We start from the raw sequence: 22045 nt of genomic DNA on the forward strand, positions 1-22045 counted from the left end.
AAGGATTAAGTTAGGTATGGTTTCTCTAACTCAACGTTTTCATGTTCCCTCTTGCTTGTTTTATTGGAGTTTAAGTACATGAAAGTCTAGATCTTGATCAAATTTTAGCCATGCAGTTATTTTGTGGTGAAATACTAAAGCCTTGGTGTATGGGCTGACTAAATATTTGAAAAACAGCAAAATTTGTGTATATTTTCTGTTGGTATATTTATACATCTTCAGGTATGTGTTTGTATGTGCTTTTATAAATGTGTATCTATGCACACTCCTGTGTGTGTATGTGTACATGTGTCTACACAAGATAATTTCTGTAGGTGGAGCCTGCAAACACCACTTTTCAGTTCTGTTTTCCTATTACAGTGTTCTCTCCCAGGGCTGTGAAGTCTGCTAGAAAGCAATTTTTCTGTTAACTCTCTTGGAGAAATATAGCTGTTGGTTTAATCAAGGCTGAACTCCAGGTAGGTGATGAGTGAATCATCCAAGAGCAAACGCTGAGCGCTGATAAAACAAATTAGGAGAAATGTGTGCCTAGAGGTAAGAAGGAAAATCTTGCCAGTCATAACAAAGAGAGGGTCAAAGAGAGATGTGGGAGAAGCCTTAGTTTTCACACAGTACACTCTACCATAGATCCAGACTTTCGTGTGTTGGCACATTTAAAAGGCCTGATAGTGTAACTGCTCTTATGCAATCAGATCACCCAGCTGGGAATTCCCCTGCTTATATTGTCAAGGTTGAGTGGTGAAGTGGAAACAGAACAGCAGCCTGAGGGGAAGCTGGGCAAAGAATGATCAGCAAGAGAGAGACAAAACACAGCATAGGTTAACTGGCATGCAGGCAGTGGAGCTGCAGGTGGCATCTCTGGGAATCTTTTTGGCACAGAGGTGAGTTTTCAGGTAGGTGAAGGCTGGACATGCAGGGAAACACAGTGGAGCTGCAATGCCAGAGCAAGAAGCAAACAGGGAGCCCTGGGAAGAGGCAACCTAATCTCTGCCACCAATCCTCCTCTGCAAGGGGGATTCAGGGTGTTCAGGGCTGCTGAGCAGGAGTGTGGGGTGGGGAGGGATTTCTGGCTGCCAGCAAAAGTAGAGCAGGGAGGTCCAATCACAGGCATCTGGCAGAGATGCATGGCAGGCAAAGGAAGGTTCTCCTGGAGAGATGTGACATGTTGATGAGACCAATGTCCTCTGGGAAACAGGACAGAGGAAAGCAGCAAATGAAAAAGAGACAAATTGGGTCAGACTGTGCCATTTCTGCACAGTTTCCTCGTGGGAGGGTGTCTTGTCCTATTCGTATGTTGTCCTGCCTGTATTGATACCAACTGCCCAGGGAAGGCTGGGAGTGAAGGTGGGGTGCCTCAGTTTCAGGAATTCAATCAGAAAAGACCTCACTGAACAATGGCCTCAGGACATCAGCTGCCTCCTCACCTAACTCTTATCTGCTGCACATCTTCTGTGTCAGAAACAAGCCAGGGGCATGGCCCTGTGTGTGTGGATGTGTGGCTGTGCATATGTGCTGTTAGGGCAATGCTGGGGGCTGAGAACTAGGACATGCATAACCCACACACTTCCAGGTGGAGAGCAGAAGCCTTCCCCAGTCTGCCTGTGGTTTGGCCTCTTCACCAACCAGTGGCTCTTCCTCTGCAGGCTCCATAGCGCTGGTCAAATTTACCAGCCCACATTTAGCTGGGTAGTGCTCCCCAAGCTAGAATCAATTTGCACGCCATTGGCATGCTTTATTTTAGGTCTTACATTAACCTTCCCCATTTGTGAGCATTTATAGAACCTCGTTCTGCTGTCAGTCATGGTTTTGTTTAAGAAAACGTGTGTATTTCCTCAAATACTTCTACTCGTGTGGGCCAGGGAAAATAAGCGTGAGCATGTCTGATGGCTTGGACCCTTTTTCCATAACCCAGAAAGATTTTGGATGCCTGGTTCATCACAGCACCTTATGGTATAAGGGCATCTGTGCAAGTTTATGTCTTTTTAGTTGCATTTCAGTTTAATTTTCTTACTGTGGCTTTTTAATTCCCAGCACAACAGGGAGAAGTGATTTCTTGATAGGGCAATGATATAATGGACTGGGGCTGTATGTCTGAGTGGGTGTGGAGAGGCCTGAAATGACCTTGTAAGTCAGGGTCTCAAGCAGAATCATTAGGCAGGAATCAGAAGGGGAAGAGAATGGCTGAAAGTGAATGAGGATAGGAATGGGATTCCTCTGAGTGTCTGTTCAGATTACAGATGAGCAAAAAAACTGGAAAGTCAGCATCCTGAATCACCAAATGCAGTTCAGTCCTGCAGTATCTGGATGGTTTCAGGCTGGTAAGGTGGAGAGCCATTAGGTTCTGCTGTTATTTCCTGTGCAGTACCTGCTCCGTTCCGTTGTGTGCTGCCAATTTTACACCTATAAATAACCTGCCTATAGATAGCTTTTGACTGATCAGGCTGCCTGGTTGCTTCATTTTCTAAAAGTAAGTATTTTGATGACAACTGTAAAAATACCACTTAAATCTGTTGCTAGTAAAACTCACACTGCTCCTAGATTTACTCCTTTACCTACAGCCCTGCATTATCCAGTTACTCATGGGAGACCAAAAAGCCCTGCAAAAGAGCCTCATTTGGACAGCAGATGAGTCTAAATACTGACCACAATTTTTTGTTTGGGGTTCACGGGGACAAATATCTAGGTATCTAAACTGTGATACCCCATTTTAAGGCAATCAGATAATTTCTCTTGAAGTCATCACATCTTAATCTGGGTGTCCAAGACACACTATATTAATTGCTCCTAAAAGATGTTCTTTCTCTCCATTGACTTTGGAGGACATGGTGGATGACCAGTTCAGCTGTGGGCATCTAAAGACAGGGAAGAGAACCTTGTCCTTCAAGATGCAGAGCTCTACATCAGAGCCAGACAGAGATAAAAGGAAAGTAACACAAGGGGTCAAAATGTTTATAGTCCTCCAGGTGGGAAGAGATGGAATGACTGAAAAAAATATCCATAACTTTTCCTCCCCTCCCCATATGCCCAAACCATCTTAGTCAATTTTGCCCCTTTTGGATAATCTTAAGCAGTTATGACTAAAAATAATGCAGCTGGAAGGGTGAGACTTCTCTGTATTAACTTGTAAACATGGGTCAGCTACTGTAAAACAAATCAGAATATTAATTCAGAGTAGAGTAGATCTTCTGCACAGAATCTCAGTGGGATGACTGAGGGAGAAAGCAGTTCTCAAGGAGCCAATCTAACCTGATTAACCTGATAGAGAGCCGACAATGATTTTGTGGACTCATTGGCTGGTCCCTTTGGGGATTGCTCACTCTTTCCACCCTCAGTAAGATAACTATTGTGGTAGGTGTGGCATGCTGGGGAAAACTACATTTTAAAAATGCTCTTTGACCCTTGCCACAAAAGGTTATATTTCAATATGCAATAAAGGTTTTAAAGGGAAAAGACCACTCTTAGGCTTCAAAAATTATTTTTCCAGCTCCTCTGAAGGATAGAGGAACTAAAGGCGTCCTGTTAGGAGTAAAGACAAGCTGGATATTGCAGGAAACTCTGTATAAAAAAAAAAAAAAAAAGCCATGCCGATCCACATCTGTGTGGCTTCTCTTGAATAATTTCAGTCCACAAGACCAGAAACAGGCTGTGGGGCTGAAAAAAGCTATCTAGTCCAGTTAGCTGATTGGATCTGAGCCCCTGGCTCTTCCTTGTGGCTTGGCCTGATCTTCTCTCTGCCACAGGTTCCCAAAACAGAAAAAGCATTAGCAGAGGAGAAGGATGTGGCAGTGAAAAGGAAGAGCTGAGGCAGTAGGCAACAATCGTCAGTTTTACAAGCTTAAATTTCATGAGCAAGTATCAGACTGATGGCAACATGAGAGTCATCCAGGCAAGTGTTTGTTTGCCTGCTCACTGGACATTTACAATCAGGGTAGGAAAAGGCAGATAAAATGAAAAATGGACTGAAACAAATGCATTTCTTTTCTCCCTATTGTCAGAATAGAGATTACACGTATGCTTGAGGTTAGTATTAAACCTGAATGCTACTATCTACTATAAGATGCTGACTCTTCTTGATGTAACCAGGATTTGAGACATGTACAGGAGACTCCCTGTGGTAAAAAAAAATGAATATACAAAATAATATTCACAGATTCAGAAGAAAAAGACATGAGGTAAGATTGAAATATGAAGGCCACTTACTAAACAGGAGGAGGATCAGAGCAGTAAACTAATCTGTTTCAACTCTGAACTGTGTTAAAACCAAATATTTTAACAGTGCCTTCAACAAGACAAAACAGCAAAACTTATATTTTAGATATATCCAAAATGTAGCTTCTCCAAAACAAGCTATGCATCTTATATTTGCTCTGTGTTTCATATTTTAGCCATATAATGACTGCACACATCTGGCGAGTGTTGGCCATCTACGTGATCTTAGCTGCAAGCCTCTCCAGGCAACAAGCACTGAAGCAGGCTTGTCCTTCATGCGATGCCAGTCAGCTTTGCAACTGCTCCTTCATGGGCTTGGTCTTCATTCCCCCTGGGTTCACGGCCAAAATCACAGTGTTAAACCTGGCCCACAACAGGATAAAGCGCATCCAATCTCAGGACCTGCAGCAGGCTGTGAACCTGAGAGCCCTGCTGCTGCAGTCCAACGAAATCAGCTCCATAGATGAGGACTCGTTTTGGTCCCTGGAAAAACTGGAGCTCTTGGACTTATCGAATAACAGCTTGGCTCACTTGTCCCCTGTGTGGTTTGGGCAGCTTTTTTCACTCCAGCACCTTCATCTTCAAGGCAATTCCTACAGAGACCTGGGGCAGAGCTCTCCCTTTTCTAGCCTGAAGAACCTGAGCTCTCTCCACCTGGGCAACCCACAGTTCTCTGTGATAAGGCAAGGGAACTTTGAGGGTATTGAGCTTCTGCACAAGTTGTGGATTGATGGTAGCAATCTCAGTCAGTATGAGCAGGGAAGTTTGAAATCAATTAAGCAGATAAATCACATGATCCTAAACCTAAGAAATAGTAATATATTCTCAGAAATTGTTAGGGACCTTCTGCACTCTGTCACTTGGCTGGAAGTGAGAAGAATAGCGTTCAGTATTGCTGCAGAAATGCAAGTATTGAGAGTCATGTCTTCATCTTTTGCAAAGAAAATTTCTTTTAGACAGACATTACTAACAGATGCTACTGTGCCTGAGATTGTCAGCATTTTAGAAGACATGCCAAAATTAGTGGAGTTGGAGCTGGTAGACTGTAGACTCTTGGGAACTGGTCAATGGAAAATGGAAATTCAAGCAAAGAAATCACAGACACTTAGAATTTTAACAATAAAGAAACTATCTATAGAAGAATTTTACTTGTTTACAGATCTTCAGCCTGTGGAAGGTCTACTGTCTCTTTTTACAAGAGTCACAGTTCAAAACACCAAGGTTTTTTTGGTACCATGCAGAATTTCCCAACATCTTCGGTCATTAGTATATCTTGACCTTAGTGCAAATTTGCTTGGAGACTTGAGTTTAGAACATTCAGCCTGTCAGGGTGGCTGGCCATCACTACAAACTCTAAATTTAAGTCAGAATTCACTGAGTGACTTAGAAAGGACAAGTAAAAGTTTATCTCATCTAGGAAACCTAATTGTTTTAGACATTAGCCAAAATAATTTTGGTGAGATTCCAGATGCGTGCGACTGGCCAAAATTCCTGAAGTATTTAAACCTGTCCAGCACTCAAATTCCTAAAGTAACGACCTGCATTCCTCGAACGCTAGAAGTTTTGGATGTTAGTGGAAACAACCTGAAGGAGTTTGGACTGCAGCTCCCACTTCTGAAAGAGCTGTACCTCACAAGAAACCAGCTGAAGACCCTGCCGGGTGCCGCACCCATTCCAAACTTAGTGTCCTTGTCCGTCAGAAGAAACAAGCTGAACAGTTTCTCCAAGGAGGAGTTTGAGTCCTTCAGGAGAATGAAGCTGCTGGATGCCAGTGACAACAACTTCATCTGCTCTTGTGAGTTCCTCTCCTTCATCCACCACGAAGCTGGGATATCCCAAGTGCTGGCGGGGTGGCCGGACAAGTACGTGTGTGACTCTCCACTGGCGGTGAGAGGGGCGCAGGTTGGCGCTGTGCACCTCTCCCTGATGGAGTGCCACAGGTCCCTGGTGGTGTCGTTGATCTGCGTCCTGGTGTTCCTGGTCATCCTGCTGCTGGTGGCCGTCGGCTACAAGTACCACATGGTCTGGTACCTGCGGATGACGTGGGCATGGCTGCAAGCCAAGCGGAAGCCCAAGCGCGCCCCGCCAAAGGACGTCTGCTACGACGCTTTTGTCTCCTACAGCGAGAACGACTCCGACTGGGTGGAGAACACCATGGTGCGGGAGCTGGAGCAGGCCTGCCCTCCCTTCCGCCTCTGCCTGCACAAGCGGGACTTTGTGCCGGGGAAGTGGATTGTGGACAACATCATCGATTCCATTGAGAAGAGCCGCAAAACGCTCTTTGTGCTGTCCGAGCACTTTGTGCAGAGCGAGTGGTGCAAATACGAGCTGGACTTCTCGCATTTCCGCCTCTTTGATGAGAACAACGATGCGGCGATTCTCGTCCTCCTGGAGCCCATCCAGAGCAAAGCGATTCCCAAGAGGTTCTGCAAGCTGCGGAAGATCATGAACACAAAGACCTACCTGGAGTGGCCTCTTGAAGAAGAGCAGCAGCAGGTGTTTTGGTTTAATTTGAAAATAGCTCTAAGATCCTAGACAGGGACATTAAGAAATAAATATGTAGTGAATTTACTATGGATTTGTTTCACTTGCCTGTTTGTTCCATCAATTATCTGCATCTCAAGAGCAGAACGCTGAGCTATTGCAAATTTTAACACTTGCTATGAGATAATTACTTTTGGTAGATACTGTTCTGAATAGTTGTACAGATTTGGGCTGGAATAGAGTTAATTTTCTTCATAGTTCCTGCTGTGGTTTGTATTTGTGCCCAAAACAGTTTCCATAACACAGTGGCTTTTTAGTTATTGCTCAACAGTGCTTGCACAGCATCAAGGTATTTTCTGTATCTCACACCATCCTGCCAGCGAGCAGGCAGGGGGTGCATCATAATTTGGGAGGGGACACAGTGAGGACAGCTGATCCCAGCTGACCAAAAGGATGTCCCATACATAATGCCATGGCCCATGACAACATAATCAGCACTAAAAGTTGTGGGAAAGAAAGAGTAAGGGAGGATGTTTGGAGTTACCATATTTGCCTTCCCAAGTAAAAGTTCTGTGTCATGGAGTCCTGCTTTCATGGCAATGGCTAAACATTTCCGTGTTGATGGAAAGTAGTAAATTAATTCTTTCTTCTGCTTTGCTTGTGAACACAGGTTTTACTTTACCTTACTTTACCTTGAATTGCCTTAATATGAGCTCCCAAGTTTTCTCACTTTTACCCTTCAGATTTTCTCGCCTGTTCCACTGGGGAGAGAGTGAGAGAGTGGATGTGCTGAGCTGCCTTCTGAGGTTAAACAACAGTATTTACCTACACATGTTAAACAGCAGTATGAGCAAAAGCTGTTTCATTTAAAGATTTAATGATGAAAAGTTGTTTAGATATACAGCTATGTAGTTTATATGTCTTCATCTTTGCAAAAGTTTCAGGAGAGAACCTGCCTAGACAAGGGTTTTTCTGCATTCTTTGTAAAAACCACTTCTCATCAAATGCGATAAAAATCAGTTTTTGCAGCAAATAATTTTGTCCTAGCTCTCCTAGTCAGTGAACCTAAGGACGATTCTCTGTATTTCATTGTCACAGAAAATCAAATGCCCAGATCTCCTGAAAAATCGTGGCTGTGAGGCATGATGTAGAAATGTGCTTTCTCACTGCAGTTCTGTCTGTTGTAGCTTTTAGTTTCTATAATTTCGTTTATGAAAGACATCTATGGAGGATGATTTCTGTCTAATTTCATTGTACTATATGTTGCAATAGATGCTTCAGCATAGGGTTCGAATATTCTTCTGACTTATACAAGTGGAGTTTAAGCTGCTCTCAGCTACAGTGCGGGAAACACAAATATAGTCCTTGAATCCAACACCACGTTCCTCTCTTTGTACAGCAACCTTAACATAGGCATGAAAAGAGTGTTTCCTACCTTTTGCTCTCTCTTTAAATTTAGTCCACAAAACTAGAGTGGGTGAAGAACATCCCACATAGGACATTGTTTTCGCTGTCAGGTGGGGTAGTGTTTTCTTGAGAAGGTTACTGAGACAAGGGTCCTTATTGAAAAATTGAACAAATGGAAGACTGGCACCAGACCCATCCTTCAGAGCTGACGTAAAAAGAAAGTGATGTCTTTGTGATATTTTTTTTTGCAGCCACAGAAAATTTGGGGTGAACTCTTATAGCTTGATTCTGATAGACCAGAAGAACTATGGACTTCTGGATCACTTCAGGGCTTAGGTGCAGCTTAGGACATTCCCAGGCACATATAGAACCAGGTCTTAAAAGCTTTCAAATGGAAACACCTACAACATTTGGCTGTAACTGTGATGAGACCATGTCTAAGTTAGTGTTTTTGTTGCTGTTTTGATCTTGGGCATCTAATGTGGTACAAAAACCCTGTTCAAACACTTCACTGTAACTGATTGTTGATTGTTGATTGCATTAGAAGTTTCTCTCACATCTGGTCACTTGTGTTACTGCTTTTAGCAAGTCCTCTGAACAACCAAAGTGCCAGCGAGAGCAAAGGATCCCTGTTCTTTGCTAGCCATTGAGAAGGCTGAGGACGCCCCCGCTTCCACTACACCCACAAGCAGGCAACTTTGCCAGCACAATGAAAATTAACAGCTTATTTACATACATTTTTGCATTTATTAATGCAGGCATAATACATAATAAGAATTACTAACTTTGTTACTTCATCCAAGGTAAAAAAGCCACCTTCTTTCTATGTATTCAAGATTTGCTCTTTCTTTCATTTGCTTTGGTTTTTTTAAAGTGCTTTGTTTCCTATTTTTAGTATCTAAGCCTTTTTTTCACCTATAGATGGCTTCATACAATATCTGCTTTATTATTATATATATATTAAAGTGTAAGTTAAGTAAGTGTATCTCTGATTTCTAATAATGATTCTTAAAATGTTTAATCTGAATTCAGAAGCTACTTCTGCTATCTATTTCTTCATTTTAGGAAATCTGTTGTTTTTCTAGCATGATCTTCCAAAACATGCTTTTTTCAGTGTGCTGCATAGCCTCGTTGTAATGCAAAAAGAGGCAGAAGTGTTTCTAGCATACCAGAATTCCACCAATTGCTATTTTCTCTAGTCTTTTAAAATCAAGTACAGAATATGCATATTATCATAGGCAGGTAAATGTCCAACACTTTGAATTCTCACCAATAATCTGCATCCTATTCCAGAACCAGTGAGTATGCAATGCCTTGGATAATGCTGTAACAATCAACTACCAAACCACCAGACAGCAGAAACAGTCCAGAAGTTGTCCATAAAATATTTGGGTGTTCTCACACAATCTGTTCCTAAGAAAATTGGAGAGAAAATGCAACAATAGGTACATCTTGATATTTTTCTTAGTCATAATCAAAGATACAGTATTGGGTTAAATTTTTGACATAACTTTTTTTTAGTGTTCAGAACTTACTTCCTTAACACTTGTAATTTACTTTTTTTTTTTTTTTTAATAGAGGTAACGTTAAAATTAAGTATCCTATGGTTAAAATAGACTCCAAGAAAATAAGCCAAACTTTGCATTCACTCAAGCAGTTTTCTACAGAAAACTACAGCAGCACATCTTCAACTATTTCTTTCATTGCTAAAGGAAAAATCTCGTTTGCTAACTACTAAAAGGGAAAAGTGCATTACATAATTTAAAAGTTCTGAATGTGCATTGCATATTTTTAAAAAAAAAATTTGTTAAAGAACAAAATCCACTGTATGGTCTTTATAAAATTATTTATATTATTTAAAGTGTTTCTCTCATTATAAAAATTAATTCTGGATGTCTTGAAATCAAGAAGGAATATATATATGTACTTATCTTTTCTTAGCTTGCTTGGGGTCTTAGATAAGGTAAAGGCAAACAGACCTATCATCTTCCCTAAATATAATTTTTCCTTAATAATAATAGGGTTTCCAGTCATTTAATGTGGCCATCTCATCCCTCCACTGCAGATCAAAACAGATCAATCAGGCTATGGTTTAGAAAATCCAAATGAAAAGCACACTTGTTACAGAGATGGTATGGATGGCATAACAACCCCTTCAAATCAGCTTTCTCTGGGCAGTCTGGGTGAGTTTGGTTCTTGCCAATAATAAACCAGCTGTGGATGCAGGATTCATGTAACCTATTATCAGGTGTATCATTAAAGAATCTTTCAAACTCAGTGCTTACATCTGCAAATCTGGTCAAACCATCAGCAGATAATTTTAATGACTGAATGTGGACATTGCCTGGTTTTATAACCAAGCAGTTTCAAATTACTTAAAATATTTGGACTATTTGGAGTTATTGTAAAGCAGAACTCAACGTCCTGAACATCCAGACTGGTATTCATATTTTCCAGCTCACAAGAAGCCAGGATACTTTTATGAAGTGCAGAAGTGGGTGATTAGTAACATTGTCCCAGCACATATTCAAGACTTCTCATTTTGAGTTTCTGGCATGCAAGATGTGGAGTTGTTTGGCATCCCTGGGTCATTGGCTCTTCTGTCAAGCTCTAGGGTACAGGACATTGGCTGAGAAGGTTCCACATCTGCCTTAAAACTACCTGGCAAACAGCCCCAAGCACAGCTGGAGGAAATCCTCTGCAATACACAGGAATTAGCTGAATTAGCAGACCTGGCTGATGGGTCAGCATGCCGGGTATAATGTCCTGCCAGGCACACCCACAAAGGCTGTGCACCGAGTACCTGGAAGGTGGATTTAAACCTGGAGCTATAGGATTATCGCCACTCTTGCATCAGTTTGTCAGCCAGAAATCTGCATGGCCTCAACTTGTGTTACAGGACTGAAAAATAATTTGTGTTCCTTTTTCTTTAACCTCTGCACAATGTTGTTTCTGAACGTGGTTTTAGTTCCTTTTTTTTCTTGGTATTTATTGTCATCATTATTTTTTAATACGGCATAAAAGAGGAGAAAACAACAGTTTCATAATTACATGGAAAGGATATCTATGATTACAGGACAGCTGTTAGGTATTTTCAATGATCCCTTATTTTTTATATCCCCAAAGATTTTCTGTCCACGGACTGCACAGATGTCATTGGACAAATTTCTTGTTGGTATGCCACTGATGTTGTAAAACTGTCAAGATCAAGCTTACAGGAAATAAAGAAGCCAAAGTACAACAAAATATTTGCTTAGTGTCAAGGATGCATAAACACATTTCAGCTGCCATCAAAGATAAGGACAGCACTAAATGACTACAATTGTCAGGGTTTACTACTGCCAGGATGCAGTTAGCAAAGAATAGCAAAGAATAATTAAAATCTTACTGCTGATGCAAGAATTTTAGCAACCATCTGCTTGATGTTAAGTAACTGGGCATAAGGTGATATGTCAGCATAATTCTCCTATTTGAAAGGGGAAGATATGAGCTATAAAAAGGAAAGGACCAGAAGAGTCATGCACAGACTTTGGGGAAGAAAGAAATTTGCCTTCCTGTGGCCATTAGGAAAACTGTGTAGTTTCTTGCACGTAGGGATCTGCCTGTTGGAAAGTCCAAATCCCCAAAGGCCTGGCATATGTTAGTGGCTACTGCATTAAGAGTGTTCTCCTAATCATAAGACTGATGAAGGACTTCAATCATTTGTCTATGCCACAAGAACAGCCCTTCTCAAGGAAAAGAGAGGTTATTTTATTGCAGAAGTATCCAGTAGACCTTATTCTCATGAACCCAGGGCAAAAGAGATTCGAGAGCTCACTTCTGGTCCTTGCCAGTGGTATTGGGGGTGATGTACCCTGGCAGGTACAGCAGTGGTGGAAGCCATGTAGGCAAGACAAATCCCCACAAAGTCTCTTCCCATCACTCCCATAGTACACTACATAAAAAAGCAACAAAAGATTACTGGTGTCAGTCTGTTCTTCACCAAAACGCCAGTTAATGCACCTTGAAATTTAACCTGGGTAGAATTTGAATTTTCTTTATGTTTGTTGAGGACTTCTGCATCCCACTGAGAGCTACTGTGCTGGACTCAGTTTGAGCTGCTGTCTGACCAGGAATTCCAGGGATTCCTCAAGAACAAGTAGATCAGCCTCATAATGCATCTGATGTAAGTCCAACACCTCTTGAAGGGGTTGCAGATATTACAGCCCCTGTTCCTTTAATCAGCTGTTCCTTTAAGTCTCAGAACTATTGCCCATAAATTGTATAGTTTATTAATCTAAAAGTATGTAGCTCTGATGGAAAATTCTTGGCAGAAACTTAGCAGTTCTTGTGTTACCAATACTGTTAAGCTTTATTCTGTTGAAGTATTTTCTTTAACTTTAGCTAAATTCCCCCACCAGTGTATTTTTAAGATACAGGTACAAAAACTGTCAACTCTTTTTTTAAAGCCTTTTATGTTGTGTCCTGTAGGAGCAGAAATGACAAGTCCTTTTTAATGCTGAGAAGCTCCAGTTTCATTATATTTTGTAGCCAGGTTTCAGTCTCCGAAGACTTGTTACACATAACACAGTCTCAGAGAGTTGACAGGAGACATTAACATTTTTGCAGACTCTGTTGGGTTGAGATGTTTGGGAGTGGGGGATTAAATACCACTTGCTGCATTTTAGCAAAAAATTTTGCTCTGGGGAATTTATATTCAGTGGGCTCTTTCAGCTCTTAACATTTCTTTGACTGGCATGTTACACCTTATTGGGATTTGGCTGCTCTTGTTGCTTCTACAAAACAATGAAATTAATCTAATTTTTCTGTATAATAAGACTCTAACTAAAGCCCCTTTCTATAAGAAAATGTGTCAGCTTGGCCTACCTGTAGCAAAGCTGAGTAGCTGTGACTCCAAAAATAGTTTATAACCTGCTGTCAACATTGCTGGCTGTCAAGCATATTCATACTTTAAGTGTTAGGGTGTTTGCTGCTGCAAAACAAAACTAAAATTAGCCTGCAGTTTGAAGGAAGCAGTAACTCACTAGAGTAAAAACCTTTGGCAATAGTCAAAATAGAGAAGATCTCCAAGCAACATTTAAGTGTGGTAGAGTAGGAAATCATGATCATCAGAAAGAATTGTAATGTGGCTTTGATATGAATACACTTATTTATTTTTATCCATTATGTCAACGCTTTATGCACCTTCAGGTGCATAAATGGAGAACTGAGGATTAACTCAGAAGTTAGGGCATTAACTGAGTGAACACAGTAGCTGTACAAAGTTGAAGGGTTTTCCCCTTCTCTCTTCACACCACAAACACAAGTGAAATGAATTAATATCAAACGCCAGGTCAGCTATGCAACAAAAAAAACCCAAGATAAGGAGCTACAGCTCCACAATGCAAAAGGGGTTTCATACGTAGAGGTGGGTGGTGATGAAACCAGCCTAGAGCAGTTTCACTACATACAAAGCAAAATCTATCAAACAGAAAATTCTAACACTTGCCAATCCAAATTTTACCTAAAGTTACCTACCTAAGGAATTAATTACATCCAAACATGGTAAACCCAAAATTCAGTTGCATGTATGGATCATGAAGAACAAATTGTACACTAACATATGGATAGGAAAGAAAGAAGGACTGCTCAAGACCTTGTGTATTTTGCAGAGTGGCACAGAATGCTGCATGTGTAGCTTCTACTGAAGTATTTATATAAATTCAACAAGTTTTACGCTTCTGTATTTCGCTCTTACTTAAAGGTGAATACAAATGTATAATACAGGAAAAAATAAAGGAATGAACCCCCATGAAACCCAGTTTGTTTTCCTTCAGTCTTCACAAAAAGTGGTAAATGTGAACAGATTGCTAACATAATTAAAACTAACAGTTTGGAATTGTGAAGGAGGGAAACAAAGGATGGAACAGGACTAGAAGAGGTAGAAAATAACTAAGGTAAGTTAGATATAGCCAAGTCATCATCCTATCTATGAAATTTATCTAAACAACTTGAAAAAACAACAAAAATGGAACATTCTCTGATGTTCTTACCAAGAGAGGTTGGTCTGAAAGTGATATAAGGGTAATAACAGTGAGCATTCCTCACATGGACAGAGTTTTCCACCAGCAAAGGCTGATGGTGAAATAAAAAGAACCAAGCCACATAAGCAGCAGTGGGACTGTTAGCAAAATTGAGACAGTCATTTCAAAGTAATGACATCCCATGTTGCCAGTGTGCGTGGTCAGGTTTGATTAACAGACTGTCAAACTTTAAATCTTAGAAATAAAATGTTACTTGTACAGCATCTGACCCAGGAGTGCCTTTGACTCTAGATTGTTAGTCTGCCTTGCATCTTGTGAATAATTAGTAAATCCAATGTAGTAATTGGTTATAACAATGAGATACAAGTCATCAGACCCCTCACATCATATGCTTGGAATCTAAATTGTCTATAGATAGAATTATTTTTACTGGAAAAAACATTAAAGTTTGCTTTAGAACTCAAATTAGGTATGGTGACCACAAGGTTAAAGCTTTGGGAGCAAGTTTTCTGAAATCAGTGGAGGCACTTTGACCTTTAAGCCTTAGAGCTGCTCTTAGGAACTTTCAGAGAGGCACATTTGACTGCCGCCCTCTGGGTGGTGCTTGGGCACATAACCACACCAATTTAGGATTTTCTTAAAACCTCTTTCTTCAGCACAAAGTGCTGTGGCTTAAAGTTTAAAATGCTTTTTCCAAAATGAAATTTCATCAAACTCAATACATATATTAGCTTGAGCTGCCCACAGTGATGAAATATTCTAGTTCTTTTCCAATAAGCACATATTTAATACCCACTGAAGAGTTAAAAGCCCTGTAATGTCAGTTCTCTCTGTAGTCATGTTAATAAACCATGGATTTGGGACTGTGGAAGCCTGATGATGGCAAAGATAAAGCGAGACTGACTTTAGTATATACCTGTTTGTAGAGTTAACTCCTGGATTGTTACAGAAATGTTGCTAAAAATAAAAAAAAATTAAAAAAAAAAACTATGAGAGGAAACAATTTTAAAATTTATGTTTGGTTTGGTACAGGGAGATTCTTTAAAAGCAAACAAAAAGCACAATTCACCTAGAGTAAAAGGATACTTCTATGGAAAATTAATCTCTTTCCTTAATCCAAAAAGTAGAATTCTGAAGGAATGTGTGTTACTCTTTGTGAAATTTAAAACAGCTTTGCCACAGATTTCAGCTGTAGGAGGACTCAATTCTTCTCTAAGGAAAAAATGAGAAACCCTTAAAAATAGTCCCCCCAAGCCCAAGGAACTAGGGAACCCTTGATCAAACGGGTATTTTACAATGTAAGTTTAAATTAAGAGCTAGAAACGCCTGTAGAAGATAACAGCACATCTTCACTAGATCACATCAGAATTAGGCCTTTCTCTATCCCGCAGCCCTGACTTTAGGAGAGCTCAGTCTGCTATCTGTGACCATAAAAGTGACTGAGCTACTTCCATGCCCTGCTGCCCTTTTGACATGCCACAGGTCAGTGGCCTCTGCTCATCCCTGACTGCAGATCCTGAGGTTTCCCAGCCTTCACCAGAGGCCACCAAAGGTTTCTGTTGCCTGCCTGCTGTCTAATATGAACCTTCTCTGCTGTGCTTATGTATTGTGGGTTGCTTTTCTTGTTTTCCAGTAAAGTTTGAATTTAAGTGGCAAAGCCAAAACTGCTTGAGTGCACATATTCAGAAAATTGGCTACTTTCTAATACAAAATTGTAACAGAATTTTGTTATCATGTTAGATGCAAAATTAAAAGCAAATCAATTTAAAAACTGTAGCATAGCCTTCTTTTGGGTGATGCTGTTATGAGATCAATTGGTATATATTATTTGCAGTAATTGTTTCAATTTCCTTATTGACTTCTATGTCTTCCAGATTGTTAATTTTAATACTATTAGCCTCTACATGAAATGCATGAGTATTTTGTCACGTAAATGAGAGCAAAGATAGGAATCGAGTCATACAGATGCAAACCCCAGTATTGATTTATTATTAATACTGGAAGGTCACCATCTGGGCAGTTCCATAAACAATACATCTGCATTGCTGTTAAATAGGAGCTTTAACATCTGGATCATATTATTCCAAATTTTCCTCATTCACTCATCATAGCAAGAGGAATTTCCTGACAAATTAGATTGCTGCCCAAAGGTAAAATGTTTTTTTCATTACCATACTTTAAATGAGCTCAAAAAGACCTAGAAGTGAAGTCAGCATCAGCACCATAGATAACTTTCCCATTTTCTAATTATGCAGATTAAATACAAGAACCAACTGAAAAACATCCATCTGTCCTCTGCTTCTCTCACAATGGCCTCCCCCACTCTGAGGAAGTAAGAATGACTATCACCAGGAAATTCAACCTAAGAGCATTATCCCACTATCCTTTCTGTCTTATGGCATAAGGTAAAAACTGTAGACATAAAGAAAGTAAGTTGTAATAATTAGATTTGTTGTAAGAGATTGACCTTACCAGAACTTTTAACTTGGCAAGACAAGCTAACTGACTCCCTAAAAATCTAGTTTCTTTTGATGTAGGCATATTCAAATACCCAAAAACATATGCATTGAAGAAATAATAAATCAGGCTATTTGGGGTTTTTAAGGTTTAGTTAATATGATTATATTTGACAGCACTTTGAAAATTGGCAGGAATTTCTATGTTAAGTAAATCAACCAACCTTATTTTTTCAAGATTTTCCTCATTACTTAGGTACAGAAATCAATGCTGTCATGACTATGCCGTTTCATTTTTCAACTATGTTCCCAAGCAGTTCTTATTCTGTGACTGCCACATGATACAAGTTATATAATCAGTTAAAATGGGCAGCCACCTATGACACAGGGCGCAAGGCTTTTGTGTTTGATCTACCTTTCTATCTGAGATTATTTTATGCCAGTGGAGAACAACTTTGTTCCTATATATCATATTTATTTAATTTTCACCAATGGACAGCTTCCAACAGCAAGCAAATTGCATTATAAGAGTCAGCTGAGTACCTGATAGTCAGAATTGCCTTTGGGAAAACACAGAGTCAGAATACTAATAAGCTTTTTCCTTTCTATTGCTATTTGCTATATTAGACTTCTGCCTTTATGTTGATAAAAACAGGCTAGTCTAGGACAGGATAGAATGTTTTTTCAAGGATGGTAATTCTCTAACATTCTTTGTTGCCACTCCACATCCCAGAGTACATAATACAGTCCAAGCAGTTGCCTGCACCTTGTTAAGTGCAAAACAAGGTGAATTAGCAGAATGCAGGCTCCATGTTTATTTTGCAAAATCTGAAATAATAAAATTCTCAGAAGTAGCTGAGAAACAACCATTTTCTCTAATTTACTTCCTTTTCATGTGGAAGTTAACCCCAAACTGTCAGCTACCACCTGGAGAAAAAAACCCACAAGTATCACAATGGCCTACATTTTATTTCAAACCAAGACTTAATAGAAAAAAAACCCAAATCCTCCTCTTCCTCTTCTTCTTCTTTTATTTTTTTTTTTCCTTTTCCTCTTTTCCTACCCCCTTCCTTTGTACTACTTTATATGTGGCCATCTGGTGAAGGGCAATCTCTTTCCTCTTGCCCAAAATTATCTACAGCTGAACCTTGGTTGCTTTGCTGCAACTTTTTTTGCTCTGGCCTCTTTGAAATAGGAGCCTTCCCCAGCATGCCTTTTTTTCAGGAGACGTTTTACATTCTCGATAAGCCTGGATAAGGCTCTTTTGGAAGGTCCAGGCTGGTGCTGTTTCTCTTGCATCTAGTAAGTAGTTGCTGCTTTTTATTTTTTGTTCTTTTCGAGAAACCTAATGAATGCCCTTTCCATTTAGGGCTGATTTTATGCTCCCTTTGACCTTCATTTCCTTTTTCTTTCAAAAAGAAACCAAGCTTTTCTTTTTTCACATGTTTGCAAAGCACTTTGAAGGGAAGGGTGGGAGTCAATCATTGCAATCCTTTGCTTTATTTCTACTAACGCGGCTGTACAATTATTTCTGGGCTCTTACTATGTCTGAGAATAGCATGACTGCCCAGAATAGGGATGTGTATATGTGCAAAGACCCACCATGACCTCAGACTCAGACAGAAAGTTTTGCCAGCTGATGCTGTCTACCATGATATGCAATGGAGGGCTGGCTACTTGCTTTGTTTGGGCTCTTAGAACAGAAAATGGAAAAGAAAGCAGTTTTTGATCAGATAAAGGGAGCCCTAAGTTTACCCCTCCCACTGAAAATAGCATCTTCTACCCCTTCATCTGATTTGCGTTTTGTTTTACTCCTAAAGATGCAAATGTTGCTATGGGCAGAGGAAGGTGTTTGATGTCTTCTCTTCCAGTATTAGACACTCTGCTGTGTAATCTGTATGTGAACCATACAGGCATAAACCAAGTAGGCAAAGGCTGGGTGGCAAATAAAAAAATCTGTAAGCAAGCAGAAGCAGAGGGCTGTTTCTAATGAGTATATGGTTGTTTTTCAAATTTTGACTTATTTCAATGTTTCTCACCAAATCAAACTAAAACTATATGCACATGAATGCAAGAATAATAATTGCCACCTGCAAGAACAGCAATGCAGAAGCCTAGACCTGTCTATACTTAGGGGAGCAGTGGATTTTTTTTTTCTGTTTGTTTTCCTCTCAAATGGACAATTTCCTGTATGCATTAACCAAGCTGTTTAAATTCTAAATACGACCATCATTACAGTTTCTGCTCCTGAATCAGAAGGCTTTCTTATCTGATACAAAAATGTATGCTAGTTATTTTTCATTTATCTCATTAATCATCCAACTTTGTTTCTTGCTGTTTGTCCTAGTTGCTAGGCTTTGACATATAGGGATCAGATTGTGGCAGTTACTTTACAGGTAGAAATTTTTAACTTTGGCATTGCTTTATGACATGCTTTTAAAGAAAGTAAGCTCATGCAAAGAGATCAACAATGTGTTAGAAAACTATACAAAAGTATCTGGATAGGAAACATTAGGGCAATTACTACTTAACACACAAACTTAGAAGCTGTTTTGGTGACTCTGGAATTATTTAACATGGAATAAATGCAATAAATCCTCTACTGGCAGAGACCCATGGTGACCAGTGGTCACTATTGTAAAGTAACTTCATTCACAGATAGATGGTAGGTAGGTGTGAGAAGACATTACTCTCCCAGCTAAACAGACCATGAAGCAGAACTGTGAAAACTCAGTGTAAAGTGAACTTCAGCTTCTGGTGATGCTATTTTTATTGAAAAGGCTCTGCTTCAGTTCCTCTTTTACTGGAGGTGGAGCCTTTGATGCTGTCATGCAGCTACACACTGGAAATTGAGGCCCCAAGATGTTTCTGGCGCAGATATTTTATTTATTTTTAAATGCAATCTGAAAATCATCATAAAATGTTATTAGTGTTGTATGGTTATAGTCGTATGGGATCCTCCCTAAATTAGATTAAACTTATTTAAAAACGTATTTTTTCCTGTATTGCTTATGTCACCTTGTTGGTGGGACTGGCTCCTGTAAACTAATGGCTGGGAATGAAGCTTCATTTGCTGAAGACTGAGTTATACAAGTAATAGAACTGTAAGAATTGTAGGCTATAGGCTTTTTTTTTTTTTTTTTTTTTTTTTTTTTTTTTTTTTTTGACAGTGGTTGATTCTCTGTAGTACACATACTTTACTTAACTTTAAATACTACTGAGGAGGATAATGCCAAGGCAACACCAAGTGCATGCTTTTTAGAACCCCCCAGGCTTTCCTAGGCAATTAATTTTTTTCTTCCTATATAAAAGCTATTCTCCACCTGACTAAAAGCCATGGCTTGCTGCTTTCCACAGAGGCTCGGTTGTCTTGCTAGATGTAACCCCTGAGGACTGTGTTGTGACTCCCACCTGTAACTTGAGAAGGATGTCTTAAGCAAGACAGTTCCAAAACGGCTCTTTCTGACAAGCCATTCAAATTGTAGGACCAACAGTGGCTTTGTTTCCACAGAACAATCACAGTCTGGGCAATAGGCAAGGCTGCAATACCCATAGTAAATGAAAACTCAGAAGAGGGCTTAAAGCCCTGTTTCTGCTTCCTTCTATATAAAGTGAGAAGTGTAAGGTGTATTTCACTTCCTTCTAGAGTTAATGAAAGTTTCCTTGAGCCCCTAAAGAATGGGGGGATAGTCTTAGGGCTATAAATTCTTTTCTTTTCATATCTAAGTCTCACTAAGCTTCTGTGTTAGATCAGTTTCATATTCTTGTAGTTAAGAATTTTGTTCTTCATCTGAGCTCGACTGAAATTAACCTGGATGTTAATTTCCCTCTGACCTGGTGTCTTCTGGGCCTACGTTTCAGGAGTCAGCAGCACCTCCTGGCTTACAGATCTGTGTGTGCATTGACTGCACCTCAACTGCAACCTGAAATCGAGCTAAAGAGACTGACATGCACGATCTCCATTCCTGGAAGGGAGCTGCAACATTCTGTGTGATGCCTGCCTTGGATGAGTTGCAGATCCAGAGCTTGTGTCATGGACAGCAGCTTCTTCGTTCAGACACAGCCAGTGTTAAACCAGTTGAGATCCAGACTTGAGGAAGCAACCAGGCAAAAGCCAGAAACTGTTCTTTGTTGCTATTAGTTACTATCTCATGTTAGCCAAAGTTTGCATCCTATTAAAACTCTTGACTTTGCAGAAATCTGGATGTGAGTTTTAAGCATGTGGCTCTTTCCCATTCCTTCTTCAGAAGAAAAAATGCAATGGTAGCCACACTTTCTTCCATTTGGAGGGAAGTGGTTAGACGATGGGTGCTGAGCTTAGATGTTGCAGCGCTGCAGTGAGTAGCGGCACCAGTGCCGAACGTGTCCTTTCCCAGCTTCATATGCGGGTACCGCGGGACACCGCGGGACACCGCACGCCCTGCCCTGCCCTGCCCTGCCCTGCCCTGCCGGCAGCGCGCTGCCGCTCAGCAGCAGCTCGGAGCAGCCCGTGGCGGTCCCTCAGGATGCAACCAAGGGTGCCCCCTTATGGGGAGCGCACCGGCAAGCCCAGCGCCGGAGATGGCGTGAGTAAGGTAATAAGTAATTAACTAGGAAAAGGCGAGGCGGAAACAGGGAGGTAACAAGCTTTCCTCTCCACCCTCTCCCACCTGTCCCCCGGAGAGGCAGGTCTTAAGATGACGGCTAAAGCATCATTTCTTTATGTTACACTTGCACGGACAGGAAGCATTACATTCATTGCACCTTAAGGAAAGCATTGTACTACAGCAGCAATCTCCACAATGATCACAGTAAAGCCACTCCCTATTTTGTTTTTCTGAGGAACTGCTTAAACTGACATAATAGAAATTCCAGTACAGTTTTTTGAGAAAAGAAAATTCCTTATTAAATATACTTCTGTGAAAAAAAATGTTAAATGTTTCTGGTATTGCCATGAACATATAATTTTATTATCAAAATATTTGCAAGCAATATGTAAATTACCTTACTTCCATTGTTCCTCTGCTGATAATAAATCACTTTCCTGAAATGCACTCAAAACAAATACTATAACTTCACTTTGAACTACAGCCAGATGAGAGTTTTCTTCCCTTCACCCTCACCATCCTCTTTGTCCTGTGAGTTGCTGGATATGTTGCTAAGTTCCTTCGGCCACTCTTGCATGGAAAGTGCTTAGGAATTTGGAGTACATCAGGAATAGTGGTCATGCAATTCCTTCAGAATGACTGACCAGCTGGGATGATGGGGTATTCTAGAGACTGACACCAAAAGGGACCTTGGCAGTTATCTGGACCAGCACAAAACAGAGTAAGGACATCAGGGCTGAGTCCAGCTGAATTATTAAAATCTTCATGGATGGGTATTTCACTGCCTCTCCAGGCCTCCTGTGGCAGCAAAGTCTCTTTTACTTCTTCAATACACGGGGGCAAAATCACTTGCAATAAAATTAGCAGGCTGAGGTTTAAA

At 40.3% G+C, this 22045-nt stretch overlaps 1 protein-coding gene across 1 annotated transcript; it reads left to right on the top strand.

Moving 5' to 3' along the window:
• Positions 1 to 4392: 4392 nt before the first annotated feature.
• On the top strand, positions 4393 to 6744 carry LOC128806216 (toll-like receptor 2 type-2). Its single transcript, XM_053975626.1, has one exon. The coding sequence runs from the start codon at positions 4393 to 4395 to the stop codon at positions 6742 to 6744; it is 2352 nt and encodes a 783-aa protein (XP_053831601.1).
• Positions 6745 to 22045: the final 15301 nt, after the last annotated feature.

The sequence above is a fragment of the Vidua macroura genome, chromosome 4 (genome assembly GCF_024509145.1).
Source record: "Vidua macroura isolate BioBank_ID:100142 chromosome 4, ASM2450914v1, whole genome shotgun sequence".
Taxonomy (NCBI): Eukaryota; Metazoa; Chordata; class Aves; order Passeriformes; family Viduidae; genus Vidua; species Vidua macroura.